Source organism: Phyllobates terribilis, unplaced genomic scaffold (assembly GCF_046119375.1).
Source record: "Phyllobates terribilis strain yellow unplaced genomic scaffold, ASM4611937v1 Scaffold_4__5_contigs__length_816908805, whole genome shotgun sequence".
Taxonomy (NCBI): domain Eukaryota; kingdom Metazoa; phylum Chordata; class Amphibia; order Anura; family Dendrobatidae; genus Phyllobates; species Phyllobates terribilis.
Window position 1 is genome coordinate 299,133,681 of NW_027362764.1, and position 21,859 is coordinate 299,155,539.

The 21,859-nt window shown below is 41.7% G+C and overlaps 1 protein-coding gene across 1 annotated transcript in view; it reads left to right on the forward strand.

Annotated features, from left to right (window-relative positions):
• PKD1L1 (polycystin 1 like 1, transient receptor potential channel interacting) overlaps positions 1–21,859 on the forward strand; it is an 808,959-nt gene that overhangs the window by 123,976 nt on the left and 663,124 nt on the right. Inside the window, exons 7-8 of the mRNA XM_073676922.1 lie at positions 9,662–9,715; positions 12,455–12,800. Coding sequence (XP_073533023.1) covers positions 9,662–9,715; positions 12,455–12,800 — 400 coding nt within the window. The remainder of the gene's footprint in view (positions 1–9,661; positions 9,716–12,454; positions 12,801–21,859) is intronic.

The window sequence follows — 21,859 nt, forward strand, 5'->3', positions numbered from 1 at the left end:
GGATGGAATAGCATGCCGCCGCAAGATGCTGTGGTAACCATGCTGATTCAGTATGCCTTCAATTTTGAATAAATCCCCAACAGTGTCATCAGCAAAGCACTCGCACACCATCACACCTCCTCCTCCATGCTTCACGGTGGGAACCAGGCATGTAGAGTCCATCCGTTCACCTTTTCTGAGTCGCACAAAGACACGGTGGTTGGAACCAAAGATCTCAAATTTGGACTCATCAGACCAAAGCACAGATTTCCACTGGTCTAATGTCCATTCCTTGGGTTCTTTAGCCCAGATCAGTCTCTTCTGCTTGTTGCCTGTCCTTAGCCGTGGTTTCCTAGCAGCTATTTTACTATGAAGGCCTGCTGCACAAAGTCTCCTCTTAACAGTTGTTGAAGAGATGTGTTTGCTGCTAGAACTCTGTGTGGCATTGACCTGCTCTCTAATCTGAGCTGCTGTTAACCTGCGATTTCTGAGGCTGGTGACTCGGATAAACTTATCCTCAGAAGCAGAGGTGACTCTTGGTCTTCCTTTCCTGGGGCGGTCCTCATGTGAGCCAGTTTCTTTGTAGCGCTTGATGGTTTTTGCAACTGCACTTGGGGACACTTTCAAAGATTTCCCAATTTTTCGTACTGACTGACCTTCATTTCTTAAAGTAATGATGGGCACTCTTTTTTCTTTACTTAGCTGCTTTTTTCTTGCCATAATACAAATTCTAACAGTCTATTCAGTAGGACTATCAGCTGTGTATCCACCAAACTTCTGCACAGCACAACTGATGGTCCCAACCCCATTTATAAGGCAAGAAATCACACTTATTAAACCTGACAGGGCACACCTGTGAAGTGAAAACCATTTCCGGTGACTACCTCTTGAAGCTCATCAAGAGAATGCCAAGAGTGTGCAAAGCAGTCATCAAAGCAAAAGGTGGCTACTTTGAAGAACCTAGAATATAAGACATATTTTCAATTGTTTCACACTTTTTTGTTAAGTATATAATTCCACATGTGTTAATTCATAGTTTTGATGCCTTCAGTGTGAATGTACAGTTTTCATAGTCATGAAACTACAGAAAAATCTTTAAATGAGAAGGTGTGTCCAAACTTTTGGTCTGTACTGTATATTGTGAAATGTGTGCACAAGCCCGACTTAATTGACCAAATGGTTCTAGAGATATCATGGCCACCGATTTGAAAAAAGTGGTTTCGAGAAAAACGCTTTAAAGTTTTTCATGCTGATTACACAGAGACACATTTACTTATGATCAATAAACTATTCCAGGACCATAGAGTGATTTTGCCTTGTGCTCATAAAATTCCTGCAGAGCTGCTCATTTACAATGCAATACAATACAAAGAAACTTTGTTGACAGGACCAAATACACATTAGTCTTGCCAAAGCAAGTGTACAGTAGGGGATAGGGATTTGGACTGTGGGGATGGTGGATGGGGACTGTGGGAACAATGGGTAGGGACATATTCAGGGTGGGGGCTATGGAAGTCCATGGCATATCACAGTTCTCTTTCTCGCAGCCTATGGCATGCATTCACGTACTGCGCTGCTATCTCTACCGCACGCTCTTCTTCCCCCAGCAGGATATATGTTTTCTCTTCCTCCTTCATGGGTATGAAGTTTGGGAAGAGATTTGTGAATCTCCTGAAGTGAGTGTCCCTCACTGCTGAGTATTTGGTGCAGTGTAGCAGGAAGTGGGTCTCATCCTCCAGGGCCTCCAGGTCATAGTGTGGGCACAGTCTGTCCTCTCTGGGCTTGTAGCTCTGCCTGTGCTGGCCAATCTCGATGGCCAGATTGTAGGCGCTGAGTCTATAGCGGCTCAGGATCTGGCGGTCTCTGGGGTCCGGGAGTTTCTTCAGATAAGGAGCCAGTCTGTATTCTCTCTGTAGGCTTCGGTACATGGTCAGTTTCTGTGAGGCGTTGATATCGTTCTTCCAGTCACTGACGTATCTCTCCTGGGCCTCATCTACCATCTTCCTGATTCTGGCATTTGTCAGGCTGCTGTGGTTGTTCTTTTGGTCAGGTTGGGTTTGGGTGAGCTATTCCGTGGGTCCTGGTTTGTTTGACCCCCTTACATGTAGCAGGGCTTTATAGTGATGGGAGCTTGGATTGCTACTATGTAGGTGAGCCTGGAAGGACCGCATCCTCTTCAGGGCTGCTAGGTGCAGTGGGAATCTGCCTAGCTCAGCCCGACATACACTGTTGGTGGTGCTCCGATGGACCTGGAGAAGGTGCTTACAGAATTCCAGGTGGAATATTTCTGTTGGGCTGGAATCCCACCTTGACCAGTCAGGGTATGTGTGAGGACCCCAGACTTCGCTGCCATACAGGAGGATTGGGGTGATGATGGCATCGAAGATTATTAGCCAGACCCTCACTTGTGGTTTCAGTTGGTAGAGTTTCCTACGGATGTCATAGAAGGTTTTGCAGGCCTTGTCCTTCAGGGTCTCTATGGCGTGTTTGAAAACCCTTGACCGATGAATTTCCAGGCCCAAGTAGGTGTACTTGTCCGTTTCTGTAAGAGCGCAGTTATTTAGCAAATATGAAGGGTGCTGGTCCAATCTTGTTTTTCTCTTCTGGAACACCATGATGTTGGTTTTGTTTGGGTTAATGGGTAATGCCCATGTGGAGCTGAATTTCTCCAAGGTTTTCAGATGGTCTTGGAGACTCTTCTCGGTTAGTGATAGCAGCAGTAGTTCATCTGCATACAGAAGGAATTTAACCTGGACGTCATGGAGTATGAGACCTGGTTACTCAGAGGATTCTAGGGCAGTGGCCAGCTCATTGATGTAGATATTGAAGAGCATTGGACTTAGGCTGCAGCCCTGTCTGACTCCTGGGCACTGCTGGAAATTTTCCCGTTCACCCTCACACTGCAGCGGTTTTCAGTGTAGGGGCTTTTGATGACATCATAGGGCTTTCCTCCTATTCCGCTCTCCAGCAGTTTCAGAAACAGGCCCGGGTGCCATATTGAGTCAAAGGCTTTTTTAAAGTCTACAAAACAAGCGTATATCTTCCCATGCTTTGTATTGTGTACGTGACTCTGAATCAGGTTGTGCAGGGTATAGATGTGGTCGGTGGTGCGGTGTTTTGGGATGAACCCTGCTTGACTTTTGCTGAGAACTTTGTGCTCGGTGAGGAAACAGAGGATCCTCTTGTTTAGGATACTGGTGAACAGTTTTCCCAGGTTGCTGCTGACACATATGCCTCTGTAGTTGGCAGGGTCATACCTGTCACTCTTGTGAATGGGTGAGATGAGGCCTTGGTTCCAGGTGTGAGGGAAGTAGCCAGCGCTCAGCACGATGTTGAACAGTTTAGCTATTGCAGCTTTTATTTCTGGTGGGCTGTATTTCAGCATTTCCGGCGGGATTCCATCCAGGCAGCTGGCTTTTCTACACCTTGTGGAAGACATTGTCTCTGAAACTTCCTGTAATGTGACTGGTGTATCCAGAGGGTTTTGGAATCTTTTACTTTTTCCTCCATTGCCTTTAGTTTCGCAATCATATTTTCATGTCTTTGGCTTAGTCCTTCCTTCGAGATGTCTTTGTATAGTTCACTGAAGTACTGGAACCAGATGTTGCCATTTTGGATATGTATGTTGCTTTTCTTGCTTTTTGTGCCCATGTGATTCCATAGTTCCCAGAATGAGTTGTCTTGGAGGGTGTCTTGGAGTTGGTTAAGTTTAGTGGAGATGTAACTCTGCTTCTTCCTCCTGAGAATGGTTTTGTATTGCCTTTGTATGGTGTCGTAGGCATCTCTGAGGTCCGGGTGGTTGGGGTCTCTGTATTTCTTGTTTAAGGCTGTTCTCAGGCTCTTCCGAACGGCTTTACATTCTCTGTCAAACCAACTGTAGATCTGTTTTTCTTTTGGTCTCTTGTAGTTGACTTTTTTAAGGTCAGACAATTCGGCCATGGTGTAGAGTATATCTATGAGATCTTTAGCAGCTTAATTCACACCTTCTGGGTTTGACTTGTACTCGTAGTTGTAGAAGTGGTGGAGCATCTCCTGTATTTCGGGGTTGCTTGGAACCTTTTTGTATTTTGTTGCCGACGCCTTGGACCATTTATAGGATGGAGGCAGGATGAGGAGGCTGTTCAGCTGGGGCTTTTCTGTTGATGAGTTTTTTAAAGATTTCATGTATAGAAGAAGTTGGCTGTGATCTGTCAGGTGCAATTGTGGGGTGACAATAAAGGCGCTGATATTTGCGGGGTCCATGTCTGTAATGGCATAGTCAACAACACTCCTTCCTACATGTGAGTTTAATGTAAATCTTCCTAGAGAGTCTCCTTTAGTATGGCCATTGAGTATATGAAGTCCTAAACTTCTGCATAGGTTCAGGTGCTTTTTGCCACTTTTGTTGACTGTACTGTCATAGCTGTTTCTCTCTGTGTGTACTGACCTATGGACGATAGATTCTGCTCCAAATATGTAGATGTTTCCGTCCTTGGTCAGAAAGTCTTTTTCTCTCCCTGTTCTGGCATTGATGAGAACTTTGCCCAGGACCTGATAATTGGCAGCTTCTTTTTGTAAGGTCTTGAAGCTGTGTGGATTGAAGTAGGGTGACTCTGGCGGGGGTATGTAGGTAGCGCAGAGGTAGACATCAGACTGAGAGGTGAGGATGGACTGCTGATTTTGATACATATGTGGCTGTCTCCTCTCTTGATCGGTTTGATGTACAGTTGGAATTCCTCTTTATACCAGACCGATATTCCTCCAGAGCAGCGGCCCTGTTTGATGTTTTTATTTTTCAGGGCAGGGATGGAGATTTTCCTCAATCAAATGGGCACCAGGGATTCGTTTTTAGCTCTGGTCCATGTTTCCAGGAGGATCTGGATGTCTATATTTTTCAGTCTTTGTGTAAAGTCGGGGTCATTTGTTTTACGTCCAAAGGCCGAGGTGTTCAGGCCTTGGATGTTCCAACTGCTAATACTAAGTGAGGTCATTTTTTCTATATAACTTGTGTGCATATACCTTGTAATGAGTCTGGTTGTGTAGGACACACCGGATTTCTGACTGGTTTATTAATGACGTTCGTTTCATCCAGTCACATTAGTTTTTTGCACAACGTGCTGAGCAGGGTCTTTATCTCCTTCATGTCTCTGCTCTGCATTTGTCTTTTCTGGATGTCTCTGATTCGTATAGCTCTGTGTGAGGTTGGTGGTCTCCTTCGTGGTGGTATTCTCTGATAGTCCAGTTTTGAGTGAGGGTGTTTGTTTCCAGTTTTTTGTGAGATAATTGTGGTTTCCTGTCTTTTCATTGCCGGGGGTCTTTTCACAGAATTTTGGCTGGTTTTAGGTCCAGGCCAAGTGTCTCTGTTTAGTATGATGTTCTTCAGCTCCTTGGCTAGGAGGCTGACCCCTTGTTTGTTGAGGTGCTTGCTGTCATACAGGTGATGGTGATTTATGGTGGGGTGTTGTGCCAGATTTCATTCTAGTCGTTAGGTCCATGTTGATGTCCTGGATAGTTTGTGTAACGGGTCTGGGAGGCGGAACCTCTGAGCTACTATACAAAGGGGCGGTCCTTGTAAGGGAGCGGGTGGCGACCAGGGAAGACGGGCAGGCGGTCACAGCAGGTGACCGGGACAGTCTCTGAGTGAACGGGCAGGAGGTCACGGCAAGTGACCGGGGTAGTCTCTGGATGAACGGGCAGGAGATCACGGCAAGTGACCGGGGCAGTCTCTGGATGAACGGGCAGGAGGTCACGGCAAGTGACCGGGGCAGTCTCTGGATGAATGAGCAGGAGGTTACGGCAAGTGACCGGGGCAGTCTCTGGGTAAAGGGTAGGTACGACCTGTGATGGCAGAGCCTCCAGGTAGGCTAGCAGGCAGATGGTTGATGTGTGCTCCCAGGTGAGCAAGCGAGAATCTCTGGAATGGCAGGTGGTCACAGCACGTGACGGCGGAGCCTCGAGGTAGGCTAGCAGGCAGGTAACAGGTGTGCGCTCCCAGGTGAGCGGGCAGGAGTCTCTGGAATGGCAGGTGGTCACAGCACGTGACGGCGGAGCCTCCAGGTAGGCTAGCAGGCAGGTAACAGGTGTGTGCTCCCAGGTGAGCGGGCAGGAGTCTCTGGAATGGCAGGTGGTCACAGCACGTGACGGCGGAGCCTCCAGGTAGGCTAGCAGGCAGGTAACAGGTGTGTGCTCCCAGGTGAGCGGGCAGGAGTCTCTGGAATGGCAGGTGGTCACAGCACGTGACGGCGGAGCCTCCAGGTAGGCTAGCAGGCAGGTAACAGGTGTGCGCTCCCAGGTGAGCGGGCAAGCTGGTCCATAGACAGACTGACAGGAGTTGGAGGGCAGACCGTCGGACCTCAGGCTAGCAGGCAGGTAACAGGTGTGCGCTCCCAGGTGAGCGGGCAAGCTGGTCCTTAGACAGACTGACAGGAGTCGGTAGGCAGACCGTCGGACCTCGGGCTAGCAGGCAGGTAATCAGAATAACAGGCAGGAATCAGACAGCAAACTGGCAGGTAACTGGCAACGGGACCTGAAGGCTGAAGCAGAGTAGTGAACAGTGCAACAACATTGCTCGGGCACCTCCATTTTGGAGGAGGTGCCTTATATATGGTGAAGTCCTCCGGCCATTGGCCGGGGACTCCTTAGGACGGCGCGCGCGGCCCCTTTAAGAGGGAGGGAGCGCGCGCGCGCCCTAAGCACAGTGGCCGGGAAGGAGCGCGCGCTGCCAGCAGAGCGGGAGGAGGACGCCGGGCTCGGAGCAGAGGGGTGAGGGGAACAGCGTCCCTGCCTAGCAGAGGGCAGGGACGCCGGCGCTACAGTTTGGCTGGTTATATCCGTTCTTGGGAGCAGAGATGACAGAATGATTTTGCTTTCCAGGAATTTTAGTTGTGTTGTCCTTGCTAGTTGGGCCAATTGTCCTGCGATCTGTTGGTGCTGGTCTGGCAGGTTGTTTATGCCTCTGTGTATTATAATATGATTTGGGTTGTTAAATCGTGGATTATTGATGACTGTTGTCACCTGTTCAATGGTTGCACAGCGGATTTTATAGATTCTTCTTCCTGGGAATAGACGCCGTGTGTTTAGGTACTTCCCATTTGAGTCCTTTATTAGGACGATATCAGGACTTTGTAATGTCACGGGTGGGTTATGTGACTGCTGATGGAGGGGTGTGCTGGAGACTATGCTGGTGGCAGTTTCTCTTCTCTCTTCTATGGATCTGGTTTCTGGTTCACTTTAATTAGTTTCAGGTTTGTTCGTATTGTTGGGGTTATTTGGCATCTCTGTCTCCTAGTCAGTGGAGGTCAAGTTGTCAGCACCCATTCTTGTTCCCGTGGCCCCCTCTTGGTTCAGATGTCCAGGTATCTGTGGTTTTAATTTTAGCTTTTCCACCTCCTGTCTCAGCCTGGCATTTTCTTGCTTCAGTTCACACATTGCTATTCTTATTTCCTGCAGTTCATACCTGTGTTCACATTTCAGTTTGTTTATCTCATTGATTACTTGTTCATTTGCATTTCTGTCACCAGGGTTTCTTTGAAGCTCTTGCTTAAATTGTACAAAGTCTCTTTCTAGTTGAGCTAGAAGGTCTCTGAGGGTCTGGGGTGAGAGTTGTGAAGCATTGGGGGCAGCAGTGGTGTTCCTGGATGTCTCTGTAGGGGGGTGGATATCAGAGGTGGCTGGGGCTTGTTGTTCCTTATGAGTTTGGGCCTGGAGTTTAATATGAGGGAAACTGTCTTGAAATTGCTATAAATTGTCCTCAGTCCCTTGTTCCAGGACGGTGCCGGTGTTGTACAAGCTGATGGTAAGTGAGTGGCACTCGTCATCTTCATGGTCTCTAATTCTGATCTGCCGACCCTTACTGTTATCAGACTTGGTTATAAATTTTTATTACTTGCATAGGGCGGTGTGCCAGGCCATTGGGTGGTATGTGAAGAATAGCACATTGCTTTTTCTTCTTACTTCTTCCTTAGAAGTAAAGTCAGCATAAAGGGTCTCTGGGTTATCTCTAATGGCATGTTTTATGGTTTTATTGCTCTTCTGCCCTTCAGAGAATGTGGTCTCTAGGATCTCTGACCCCCTGCCGGCTTGTGTCTCTAGATCAGTGCAAACATAATTTACTTTCTTCTGAATGTCTTGTACTAAATTTAACTTTTCCATTTCTGTAATAATTCTAATTCTTATTTCTGCGAGGTGTAAGTTCTAGAAAGACTATGGATTGTGGTGGGGCTGGAGGATGGTCCTACCTGTGGATTCTCAGTCCTCTGGATGTCAGACCTGGTGCTGCCTGTTTGCTGTCTGTCCTCCAGAAGATTCTTGTTTATTCCTTTAAATCTTCTAATTTCTCCTTTTCCATAAAAATCTTTAGTCCAGCTCAGTCCGGCTCGCTTTTCTCATCCGCGGAGTTGAATTTTTCCAGGTTACGTCTTACAATTTACTCATTACAAGGTATAAAGTGATGAAAGTTCAGGAGCTCATGATCTGTGCTGCTTACTCCTAGGAATGGTGGGCGGGAATATATTTATCTGCAATGAGATCTGTCGTCTTGAACTGATGAACGCCGCTCCAAGCGACTTAAACGAGCCTCGTCCCGAGTGGTGTGCACATACATCTTGGCTTGCTGTCCAATAGTCATTCTAATCATGCCCAATACTTTAAGAATTGGCATAAATCCCTCGTTAAAGATAATTATTGCCAAAAACGTAGCTATATTCACAATCTTTGCACCTGAATGAAGATGTTTCAGAGCAAGTCCAAATAAATGAGTTGATCGATTCGTTGTTGTTTTGCATTTCAGCAAATCATCCTGTTTAAATTTCTGATCCGTGTGAGGCGATTACTAAGTGTCATAATACTAAGAACTATTTTTTAAAATGTTGCCCAAAAGACGACCATCTATTTGGAAAGTTAATTAAAAATCTAAGAAAGCATACACGCACAAGGCTTATGGAATGCTCCACGGTGTACCGCGCGATCCTATCGAATGGCGGAGATCGCTCCCTATAAGAAGATATAAATTATTTAATATTGCTAATCGGGATAAATCATTTTGCAGATATATTGTCCACACTAAATACATGAAAAATATGAAAAAAATTAATAAACTGATTCTTCCGATCCTCTAGACTTGTAGACCCCCTTAAGTTAAAATAAAGCAGCACTTACTATTACAGTATAAAGTAAAATTCCACAACCAATAATTAAAATGAAAAAGTAAACATATATACTCAGCTCTCTTACTGGCACTGTTTCAGCTATGTTCCTTGACTCTATTATGCCACTTGAGTGCGCTGATGGGCTGCGGCTGCTGATGGGCTGCCTCTCTTCACTCAGACATTCGGTGAATCATGAGCGCTGAAGCTTATTAATGGCCGCAGATTGGCCACAAGGAGATTCGGAGTTGACATCACTGGCCTTCTGACATTTTTCTGATGTATGGACAGGCCTTTATGCCTGTATGACTACTATGTCTATGTATTAACCTTATTTTTGATGGAATTGCTACAATTCAAGCTGCCTGATTTTTGTAGGACTGCACTCTCATTTGAAAGTTATTTTTTTGGTTATAGCTGATGGGGTAACTATTAAATTCCTAATGTGTATTGATACATTACCCTTTAAATATGTCACTAAACTTGTGGGTCAATTAATAAATTTAAATCTTTATTTGTAAATGTTTGTAATATGTAAAACTACTTTTTTTTTTTTACAGAATCACACTTGTGCGAATGAAGGAGAACATGAAGGAAACACAAATGTTTCTTTTGTAAGCAGATATTTTAAATATATTTAAAATCTTTTTACTTTCAATTTCAAATGTCAAACATGTGTCTATTCAGCACTCCCATTAAATTTTTTAGCCTCCACAATATTGTAATCATCATATTATATAGCACTCTGTACTTACAATTGCTCATTTTGCAATGACCAGGCCAGCTAATTCTTCTCTTTTCCATTAGATCTATGACATCACATGATTAAAAACAGACTAGCTGAATTCTTCTAAGCTCTATGTACTAACAGGAATTCTCTTTTCCCTGTATAAGTCATGAGTTCAAAAGTCCGTGCCTGAGGAGGGGGGGGGACGGAGCAGCTGGGTCAGAAGTTGAAGAGGGGGATGACTTATTCAGGGAAAAAAAGAGACTCCTGTTTCTACATTGAGTAGAGAAAGGAGAATAATTAACTGGGTAGAAAGGCAAAATGAGCAATTGTAAGTGCACAATGCTATATAATGATGATTGCAATATATTAAAAGGATAAAAACTTTGATGGGAGTGCTTCTTTAAATCTGGATTATCATATGAAAATATTTATGAAGTGGCCATGTTCAGCATGTTTTAATGGGTAAAATTTGAAAAGTATAATTTTAAAATTACAGCACCTTGAAAAAATATTCATACCTTGTGATCTTTTCCACATATTTTCACATTACACCCACAAACGTAAATATATTTTATTGGGATTTTATGTGATATACCAACACAAAATAGCAAGTATTTGTGAAGTGTAAAGGAAATGATACATAATTAGAAAATTATTTAAAAAATATAAATTGGAAAATTGTAACTTAAGTTCACCTGTTTGTAATTTAATCTCAGTATAACTGTAGCTGTTCTGTGAATGTCTCAAAGGTAGTGATGAGGGAGCGTGTTGTGTTAACTCTTTCAGCGAGCATGCTCGAGTGCTTGCCGAGTATTTGCGGCGTGCTCGAATGTTATGTTAGAGTCACTGTGTATGCATGATTTGTGACTGTTTATTAGGCATTCCTCACATGTGTTAAAGCTGTCAGTCGCAAATCATGCACACACAGTGACTTTAACATAACATTCGAGCACGCCGAAGATACTCGGAAAACACCCGAGCATGCTCGCTCATCACTACTCAGAGGTTTGTTTGAGGAGATTAGGGATCAAACCGCATCATGAAAACCGAGGAACACACCAGACAGGTCAGGGATAAAGTTGTGAAGAAGATTAAAGCAGGATTAGCTTATAAAAAAAAAATAGCCCAAGCTCTGAACATCATCCCCAACATCCAACATGATAGTGGCAGCATCATGCTGTGGGGTTGCATTTCTTCAGCAGGGACAGGTAAACTGGTGAGAGATGATGGGATGTGATGATGGATGGAGCTACATACGTACATGGCAATCCTGGAGGAGCCTGTTAGAGGCTGCAAGAGTCTTGAGACTGGATGGGTAGGTTCATCTTCTAGCAGGACAACAAGCCCAAGCATACTGCTAGAGCCACAATACAATGGTTTAGATCAAAGCATATTCTTGTGTGTGAATGGCCCAAAGTCCAAACCTAAATCCCATTGAGAATCTGTGACAAGACTTGAAAATTGCTGTTCATAGCCATTCACCATCCAATCTCACTGAGCTAGAGCTAGTTTACAAAGAAGAATTGGCAAAAAGTTAAGCCTCTAGATGTGCAAATCTGGTAGAGTCATACCTCAAAAAACTTGCAGCAGTAATTGCAGCGAAAGATGGTCCTTCAAAGTATTAACTCAGGGGGCTCAATAGAAATGCATGTCACAATTTTCAGAATTATATTTTTAAAATATTTAGAAAAACATGTATCATTTCCTTTACACTTTACAAATACTTGCTACTTAGTGTTGGTATATCACATAAAATCCCCAAAAAATACATGTAAGTTTGTGGCTGTAACATGAAAAAATGTGGAAAAGTTCACAAGGTATGAATATTTTTTTTAATACTAATATAGCAGGTTCTGTGTGGGATTATGTTGTCTAACTATTACATATTAGTAAATAAGCCACATAGCATACTGGGACAATTTGCCCTAATTTCATTCAAGGATTTAAGACTGATTTAGCCAATGTATCCATGAAACTCCAGTCATTCTGTGCGCTATATTTGGAGGATTTATGGTTTCAAGATTGTTGTCTCCCAAAAGTAGCTATCTGTAAGCAAACCTTGTAACTTACAGTAGTGTTTGGTTCTGAATACATACCATAGAAAATGAGCATATTAATATACAATCAGATGCCTCCAGTGAGTGCTTTGTTTATTACGATTAATGACTTCAGTTATATAACTATCTATATATAAACTTATGATTGTTTATTATATGGTACACCTATTTAAATATATTAATTACGCTCTGAACATACTAAGTAAGGCTAAATTCACACCACATTTGGTGTCCCGCTTATGACTCTGTTGTTGGCTTCCATTTGGATCCACAGAAGACATACCACCACCAGTGCCACTGACTTCATGAGGCAAATATAGTCCAAGATATAAAACGTTGGACTCTGTTTTGCCTCCTTTGCTGTGGTGTCCACCTTTTTAAACAATGCTAGGCTACTTTGTCCAAAAAAAACAGGATTTTGATGAGAGCCCCCAACAGAATTATGAACTGGGCTACAGACATAATGTAAACACATCCTTAAATTAATTTTGGATTTGTACAGATCACAAATTATTGATGGCTTTCAAACCTAATTTGTTTTTGTTTTTGTTTTTTTCTATGTATAGACTACTATTGGACAAATCACCGTTGAATTGGCAGACATTAACTCTACTAATCTTATCATTCCCATTAAACTTACTCTTGAATCTGGAAATACCATGTACATGGAAATGGTCATCAACGACAAAATAACTGTTCATAACTTAGTGTGTTTCCCTGGTAGTGCTGTAAATGCACATAACCTTACTCTGACTAGAAGCCTTGTAGCACCCATAGTAATTTCACTGGAGGAGTCTGAACCATCTTTCCAGTTATACACAACTGATATTGATGACCTGAATGTTGCTTCCATAAATATATTACACCAACCCGTGCTTGGAGAAGAGGTTTTATTAGTTGCTAGAATAAATGGTAAGACAAGAGGTAAAAGATGTTTATACTACTTTTATTTAGTAATATTTATACTCAAACATTTACAATTTTTAGTGTATATCAAAGGAATTTATAGTTTTTTTTTATTTATATTGACTTTGTTTCATAAAATACAACTTATACTACCCCCAACGGTGGTGCAAGTGGATTTGTGGACCCATTGTGCCACAAATTGAACCCTGGAGGGCATGACTAAGCAGTTACCTTGGTGTTCACTGGAGCCTCTAGTGGTGAGGTCAGGCTTGTGCGGCAGGTAGCTGCCAGGTATCACTCCAGGGCGGTGTCTGGCAGTAGCTGCTGACCCCCTGGGGTCAGATTAGCTGACACTAATTAGTGCTTCGTTCAGACTCAGTAGATACAGTCCAGGATCACTGACATGGAGACTTAGATAGGGGAATGTTCAGATACTGGCCTTACCGGGATCAGGTGACTTTGAGAGCAGGACTGACCGCACCAGGATCTGGGGACAATGTTCAGACACTGGCGCCACCGGGAGCTGGGGCGCACACACAGGAACAGAGGACAGAGAGCGCGCCAGGAACCACGCCGAGGGCTGGGCCGGTGAGTAAGCCGGTATCTCTGCATAGGGGAGAGAAAGGGACACCATACAGGGGTGGCCGCATCAATGTTACAACTTAAATGCTTCGCAATAAATGAGGAATATGGTGGTTCAGAGTCCGTGCTGCCCAATGTTTTCAAATATACGATCACACATGAAGGTGAAGCGTGAATACGGTGTATTTTGTCAATGCGTTTCAAGGTTTTCAAACCTCTTCATCAGGACCAAACCACCATAAGATACGACTCAAAAAGTGCAGGAAAATATAGGCACGCAGCAGCGAACCTTTATTGTCATATCATACCACATCATTGTAGCAGATATAGAACAAAATATATAATTGTAAAAATAAAAAAGAAATGTATGAATGTACTTGATAAAATGTGACAAATGTATAAGGATAAAAAAAATATCTTTGTACCAGTTTTCAGAATTAAATGTTGACATGTGTAAAAGAAGGGGGATTGAACTTGTTCTTGAAAAGTTGGAATGTTTGATCTGTATACCAAGTGCACTAATGGTGTGAGCTACTGGAGAAAGCAGTGCAAGATAAGGGGAGAGGGAGAGGGGCAAACAGATTGGTACAAGAGTGAAGACAGAAGAATACAGGTTTAGAGCAAAAAAAAGTGAGGGAGGAAAGAGAAAAAATAATGATATGTGTGTATAATGTAATAATGCCAAAATGGCACAAAAAGTATACATATGTGTAGTAGTGAACTGGCAGATTTGTCAGTGTGCGTAAAAACTGTAATGAAAGGACTGTGGAAGAAAACATTGAGTGAGGTCACCGTAAGTTTTGTGCCAACTGATTACCAAAGCTGCGGCTCACAGAGCTGTGCTGGTTCGGAGAAAGGGCTGACGAAAAACATGTCTCTGGTGGGGGTATGGCGATGGACTAATTACCATAGGAAGTGAATAGGTAGGGCAGCGGGTTGGAAAGTGATGTTGGTTAGAGAAGAAACAGATGAAAAGGAGACATGTGGATGGATTTATTGTGGAGCAGTAAGACAGTGGCTAACAAGGCAGCGCTGGACAGAGGAGAACACAGCTGATGTGGAAGAAAGCAGGAGCAGATCAGTACTGGGTTCGAGGAACTATAAAAGAATAGAAAACAGGTAAAAAAACATTGTATCATTTACTTGAGGAAAAGTTAACCAAAATGTTGTTCCATGTAAAGAAGAGATCATTCCATATAAAGAAGAGATGATCTCTTATTTACATGGAACAACCTTGATAATGATATCCATAACTTCATTTCTTGGATTAATTCCAATAACTGGGGTCTCAGTTTTGCCCCTTGCATAAGCAATTCCAACATAGAGTTCCTCGACCTCACTGTCTTCCACCATGAAAACCGAATCTCTACCAGAGCATTCTTCAAAAAAGTGTACGCTAATGGCTCTGTCCACTTTGAGAGCAGTCATTACCAGAAATGGTTAACCAATATACCATTCAATCAATATAAGAGGATCCGAAAAAATTGTTTTTTAGATTTGGACTTCAGAACATAAAAATCCTCAAGAATAGGTTTTCCAAATGAGGTTATCCTAAAAACCTTATAAAGCGAGCAGATTATGCTGTGAATTGCACAGGGCAATCCAATCAAATACCCCAAAAAATAAATTCTTCTACTCAAAATACATTTGAGACCAATTTTATTACTACCTTCTGCTTATAAAATCACCTAATTCGCAAGATTTTAACTGAACACTGGCATATTCTTTTGAAAGACAGAATTCTTGGCAAACATCTCCCTTGAAATCCATTAATACCTAAAGAAGTGTACCAACAATCAGAAACATTCAGGCTGTGTGCCCTGTATGCGTTTTTCAAGCATTTTTGCCGCGGAATTTTAGCAGCGAAAACGCTTAAAAAATGCTTGGTAATACGTGCCCCATGGTCCCCAATGATAATCCGCATGTGCTATGCACATGCTGCGGAAATTTCCACTGCGCATTATCATTGCGGAAAAATACGCAGCATGTCCATAAATTTTGCGGACACGCAGCGTAATTGCCACCATTGACTTGCATTGAATCACATAATATCCGCATGAGCACATGACGTCGCTGACGTCGGCGGTCGCGTGACCTGTCACATGACTAAATGATGTCACCGTAGGTCCTTTTAGACCATCGCGAGACGTACCACAGACCGGACGCACCGGAGAAAACACTGGGGGCCATCGGAAGGTAAGTATAATGTTTATTTTTTATTTTTTACCATTTTTATTCTTTTTTTTTAACTATTACTTGGTCACACTATATAAATCCATGCCGGTTGCATGGATTTATATAGTGTGACCAAGTTGTCAAGCACTTTTCCAAGTGATGCTAAAATCGCTTGGAAAAGCGCTTGATAACCTGCATGCAGCAATGCATGCAAAAACGCTTGACAAACGCTTTTACCTGGCAGGAAAAATGCATGTAAAATCCGCATACGTTTTTCCTGCCAGGGAGATGGGGAAAAAAATCTGCAGCATTTCTGCATCGTGGGCACTTAGCCTCATGTTCCCAGTTTACTAAAGGATAAGTAAAACCTCAAACAATCTTCCTCACACAGTCTGAACATTTAAAGGGTGCTTTCAGATGCAATGTACAGTGCAGACCAAAAATTTGGACACACCTTCTCATTTAAAGATTTTTCTGTATTTTCATGACTTTGAAAATTGTACATTCACTCTGAAGGCATCAAAACTATGAATTAACACATGTGGAATTATATACTTAACAAAAAAGTGTGAAACAACTGATAATATGTCTTATATTCTAGGTTCTTCAAAGTAGCCTCCTTTTGCTTTGATGACTGCTTTGCACACTCTTGGCATTCTCTTGATATTTTCAGTTGTTTCACACTTTTTTGTTAAGTATATAATTCCACATGTGTTAATTCATAGTTTTGATGCTTTCAGTGTGAATGTGCAATTTTCAAAGTCATGAAAATACAGAAAAATCTTTAAATGAGAAGGTGTGTCCAAACTTTTGGTCTGTACTGTACCTAAATGTTTATGTTGCAACTAATTTTTCTAACCCAGATGGCACAGAAACCTTTGCCATAAAAAAGTTTTCTGAATTGCCACTCTAGCTTTGTGATTTATTTGATATAATTTCTATCTATGCAACCCCTGCACAAAAAAATAAATACACATACAGTGCTGCTCACCATTATTGGCACCCTTTCATTTTTTTCATAGACTGTACAATATTTTCAGAAATAAATGCAAATGTTCCAAAGTTTTTTAATTAGTGGTCCAAAGTAATACAACAATAAAACATTGTTTTTTAAATTTCCATGTTGCAATTTCAAAGAAAACAGAATAGACAGCATGTGCAGCAATACATCCACCCCTAATTAATACTTGGTTGCGCACCCTTTGGCATTGCTGACAGCCCAATACATTTCTTGTAGCCTTCTACAACCCCTGGCAAAAATTATAGAATCACCAGGCTCAGAGGATGTTCATTCAGTTGTTTAATGTTGTTGAAAAAAAAGCAGATCACAGACATGGCACAAAACTAAAGTAATTTCAAATGGCAACTTCAGGGCTTTAAGAAACACTAAAAGAAATCAAGATCAAAAATGTGGTACTCAGTAAGGGTAATTATTTTCAGACCAAGCAGAGGGAAAAAATTATGGAATCGCTTAATTCTGAGGAAAAAAATTATGGAATCATGAAAAACAAACACACAAAAGAACACTCCAATACATCACTAGTATTTTGTTGCACCACCTCTGGCTTTAATAACAGCTTGCAGTCTCTGAGGCATGGACTTAATGAGTGACAAACAGTACTCTCCATCAATCTGGCTCCAACTTTCTGTGATTGTTGTTGCCAGATCAGCTTTGCAGGTTGGAGCCTTGTCATGGACCATTTTCTTCAACTTCCACCAAAGATTTTCCATTAGATCGAGATCCGGACTATTTGCAGGCCATGACATTGACCTTATGTGTCTTCTTTCAAGGAATATTTTCACAGTTTTTGCTCTATGGCAGGATACATTATCATCTTGAAAAATGTCATCATCCCTAAACATCCTTTCAATTGATGGGATAAGAAAAGTGTCCAAAATATCAATGTAAACTTGGGCATTTATTGAAGATGTAATGACAGCCATCTCCCCAGTGCCTTTACCTGACATGCAGCCCCATATCATCAATGACTGAGGAAATTTGCATGTTCTCTTCATGCAGTTATCTTTATAAATCTCATTGGAACGGCACCAAACAAAAGTTCCAGCATCATCACCTTGCCCAATGCAGATTTGCGATTCATCACTTAATATGACTTTCATCCAGTCATCCACAGTTCATGATTGCTTTTCCTTAGCCCATTGTAACCTTGTTTTTTTCTGTTTAGGTGTTAATGATGGCTTATGTTTAGCTTTTCTGTATGTAAATCCCATTTCCTTTAGGCGGTTTATTTCAGTTCGGACACAGACATTGACTCCAGTTTCCTCCCATTCGTTTCTCATTTGTTTTGTTGTGCATTTCCTGTTTTGGAGACATATTGCTTTAAGTTTCCGGTCTTGACGCTTTGATGTCTTCCTTGGTCTACCAGTATGTTTGCCTTTAACAACCTTCCCATGTTGTTTGTATTTGGTCCAGATTTTAGACACAGACTGTGAACAACCAACATCTTTTGCAACATTGCGTGATGATTTACCTTCTTTTAAGAGTTTGATAATCCTCTCCTTTGTTTCAATTGACATCTCTCGTGTTGGAGCCATGATTCATGTCAGGCCACTTGGTGCAACAGCTCTCCAAGGTGTGATCACTCCTTTTAGATGCAGACCTAATTTGATGCAGGTGTTAGTTTTGGAAATGAAAATTTACAGGGTGATTCCATAATTTTTTCCTCAGAATTGAGTGATTCCATAATTTTTTCCCTTTGCTTGATCAGAAAAAATTACCCTTACTGAGTACCACATTTTTAATCTTGATTTCTTTAAGTGTTTCTTAAAGCCCTTAAGTTGCCATTTGAAATGACTTTAGTTTTGTGCCATGTCTGTGATCTGTTTTTTTTCAACAACATTAAACAACTGAATGAACTTCCTCCTACCCGGTGATTCCATAATTTTTGCCAGGGGTTGTATAAGCTTCTTGCACTTCTCAGCTGGAATTTTCTCCCACTCTTCCTTTTTGCAGTTTGTTCAAGCTCTTGAATGTTTGCAGGGTTCTTTTTCCCAATGGCAGATTTCAGCTCACCCCAAAGATTTTCAATGGGATTGAGGTCAGGACTCATTGCTGGCCATTTTAAAACAGTCAATTTTTTGTTTTTCAACCATTCCTGTGTACTTTTTGTTGTGTGCTTTGGGTCATTGTCTTGTTGAAAGACCCATGATCTTCGACTCAAACTAAGTTTTCTTAAACTGGGTAGAACATTTCGTTCTCTAAAATCTCCAGATAATTGTCTGATTTCATGAACAATGAGATATGGTCAAGGCCTCCAGTACCAGACGCAGCAAAGCAACCCCACAGCATTATGAATTCACCAACATACTTAACTATTGGTAAGGTGTTCTTTTCCTTTATAAGCTTCATTGTGCCCTCTGTACAAACTGTTGCTCTGCATTTCCAAAGAGCTCTATTGTTGTTTCATCTGTCCACAGAACATTTTCCCAGAAGGATTATGGTACTCTTTGGCAAAGATCAGTCGTTCCTTTTTATGTCTTTTCTTCAGCAATGGTTTCTTTGGATGTTTGAAGTGGTGATTTTTCCACCATTTGCTTCTCACCAACCTTCTAAGACATCTCTTGTCAATTTTCCAGCTTCCCCTTACCCCCCCTCATGTCCAGGGAGGTTCTTGACGATTTCATGCTTGGCAAACTTCTTAATAACATTGCTCACTGTTGAAACTGGGATACCAAGGTCTTTGGAGAAGGCCTTACACCCTTTTGGAAGCCTTGTGTTTTCTTATAATAGCAGTTCTGATGTCCCCAGACAGCTCCTTTGTCTTCACCATTGTGACAAAGGAACAGGGCCTACCACATGTCTTTTTAAAACACTAAAGTCATCATTCATTGGCTAATTCCTGTCACATGGACACAGACAATTAATCACAGGTGAATCTCTTTTGTGATTTACGACAGGCGAGTTAAAATGTGTTTCCATGCTAAATAAATAAATGATAAAGGGTGCCAATATCCGTTACAGCAAGCTTTAGGTTTTTCTATTTTTCCCTCCCATTGTTTTTTGTTTTAAATTATTGTTTATCATTTGCTCTTTTGTATTTAACACAAGTGCTCTATACAAAAAACTGTTCACTTAATTCATTTTTTTCAGGAGATATTCCACATTATGTACTTAAACTTCATGGGTGCCAATAACGATGAGCAGGACTGTAGGTCCAATGTTTTAAAAGGATTAATGTTTCATTGATTATCTAGACATTATGCTATGAATCATAATAGATGTTTCAACTTCTTGAAAATCACTCCGATTGAACACATCCCTCTTAATGTACCTAATCGTCAGGAACACCTTAATGGAAAAGAAGTGTTCTGGATTTGTAGGATCAATTCACTAAAGCCACATGGGTTGTATGGGCTTACAGACATTTTTTATTAGTTTTAATAAACAATTTCTTACTATAATTAAAAATGTGTGTGTGTGTGTGTGTATGTATGTATATATATATTTTTTTTTTGTTTTTTATTGCCTCTTTGTAAAAATATTTTTAATTTTATGTATAATTAAAATTTTATATATTCTGTTACCTATTTATTCATGTATGCCTGTAAGTTTACAACTCTACTGTTTACACCTCCAAGGTTGCATTATTCATGTTTTTTCATAGATATTACTGGCTATTTATTTATCTATATATGCTCAGAAAAATAAATAAATAAATACATTTTCTCAATGATACATCAAAATATAATCCTGTATATGCATTCTATACCAACATCCACAGTTAGTCACATCCAAAATTGTAACATATATTTTCTCCAACCACAGCCAGACTTCCTTCGTTCCTTTTTCCCACAGTACTAGACAAAGAACTGACATAACAATTTTATTAGTTCGTATTATTTTTCTTTACCTGACCCGCATTTTACATTTATTTTCACAATCTCCTGTATTTTATATGTTTATTCCTTTTATATATAATTACCCTCATTTTGCCACACCTACACTTATACCAACTTGGAACAAATAGTATATTCTCCACACTATATAAACCTTCTATGTGTACAAATAAGTTCTATGATCACTTCTATTTTAATTATCTCCATATTCCTACTCACTTGCAATATAATATACACACCAAATCATTTTTGCGGTTCACAACATAACTGAATGAATGTAATTCTTTCCTCATAGGAAAAAAGAGAAAGAGTGGCGCTGTGCCCAGAAAAACACGCCTCTTTCACTCGTCTGGCCCACCCTTGTATTATCTCCTTCTCTGCCTCTCAGATCTCGCTCCTGAGGACTGCAGTGACGAGGTGAGGGGGCACCTCACCGGGACGGTGTAAGGGAAGCAAGCTGCAGGCGTCCGGGACGCCCGGGGTAAGGGAAAAAGAGAAAGAGCGGTGCTGTGCCCAGAAAAACAAGCCTCTTTCCCTCGTCTGGCTCGCCCCTGTATTACCTTTTTCTCTGCCTCTCAGATCTCGCTCCTGAGGACTGCAATGAAGCAGTGCAGGCGCGCATGTTCGAGATCTGAGAGGCAGAGAAGGAGGTAACACAAGGGTGGGCCAGATGAGTAAAAGAGGCGTGTTTTTTTGGGCACAGCACCGCTCTTTCTCTTTTTTCCATACCCCAGGCGTCCGGGACGCCTGCTGCTTGCTCTACTTACACTTTCCCGGTGAGGCGCCACTGCAGTCATCAGGAGCGAGATCAGAGAGGCGGAGAAGGAGGTACCAGTAATAGGATATAAGGGCGGGCCAGAGGGATGTGCTACCACTCTAATAGTCTTGGAGACAGGGAGAGCTGGGCAGGCAGGGAGAGCTGACCAATCCTAGCAGGATTTGTATACAACAACCAGCCAATCGCCGGTAAGGTTCATCACTTTAAAATTACCATATTGAAAACAAATCAGATTTTTTTTTTTATTTTTACCGTATGTGCGTTAGAAGAGGGGTAGTCTTATATGGCGAGTATATCCCAAACTCTATATTTCTACTGGAAAAGTTGGGGCTTGTCTTATACACCCAGTCGTCTTATATTCCGGAAAATACGGTAATTAAGTCCAATATTCCCATGAGCCCCCTTTTCATATTGACTGGGGGCTTTACATTTTAGTTTACTTTTCCTCAAGTAAACGATACAATGTTTTTTACCTGTTTTCTATTCTTTTATAGTTCCTCGAACCCAGTACTGATCTGCTCCTGCTTTCTTCCACATCAGCTGTCTTCTCCTCTGTCCAGCGCTGCCTTGTTAGCCACTGTCTTACTGCTCCACAATAAATCCATTCACATGTCTCCTTTTCATCTGTTTCTTCTCTAACCATAATCACTTTCCAACCCGCTGCCCTACCTAT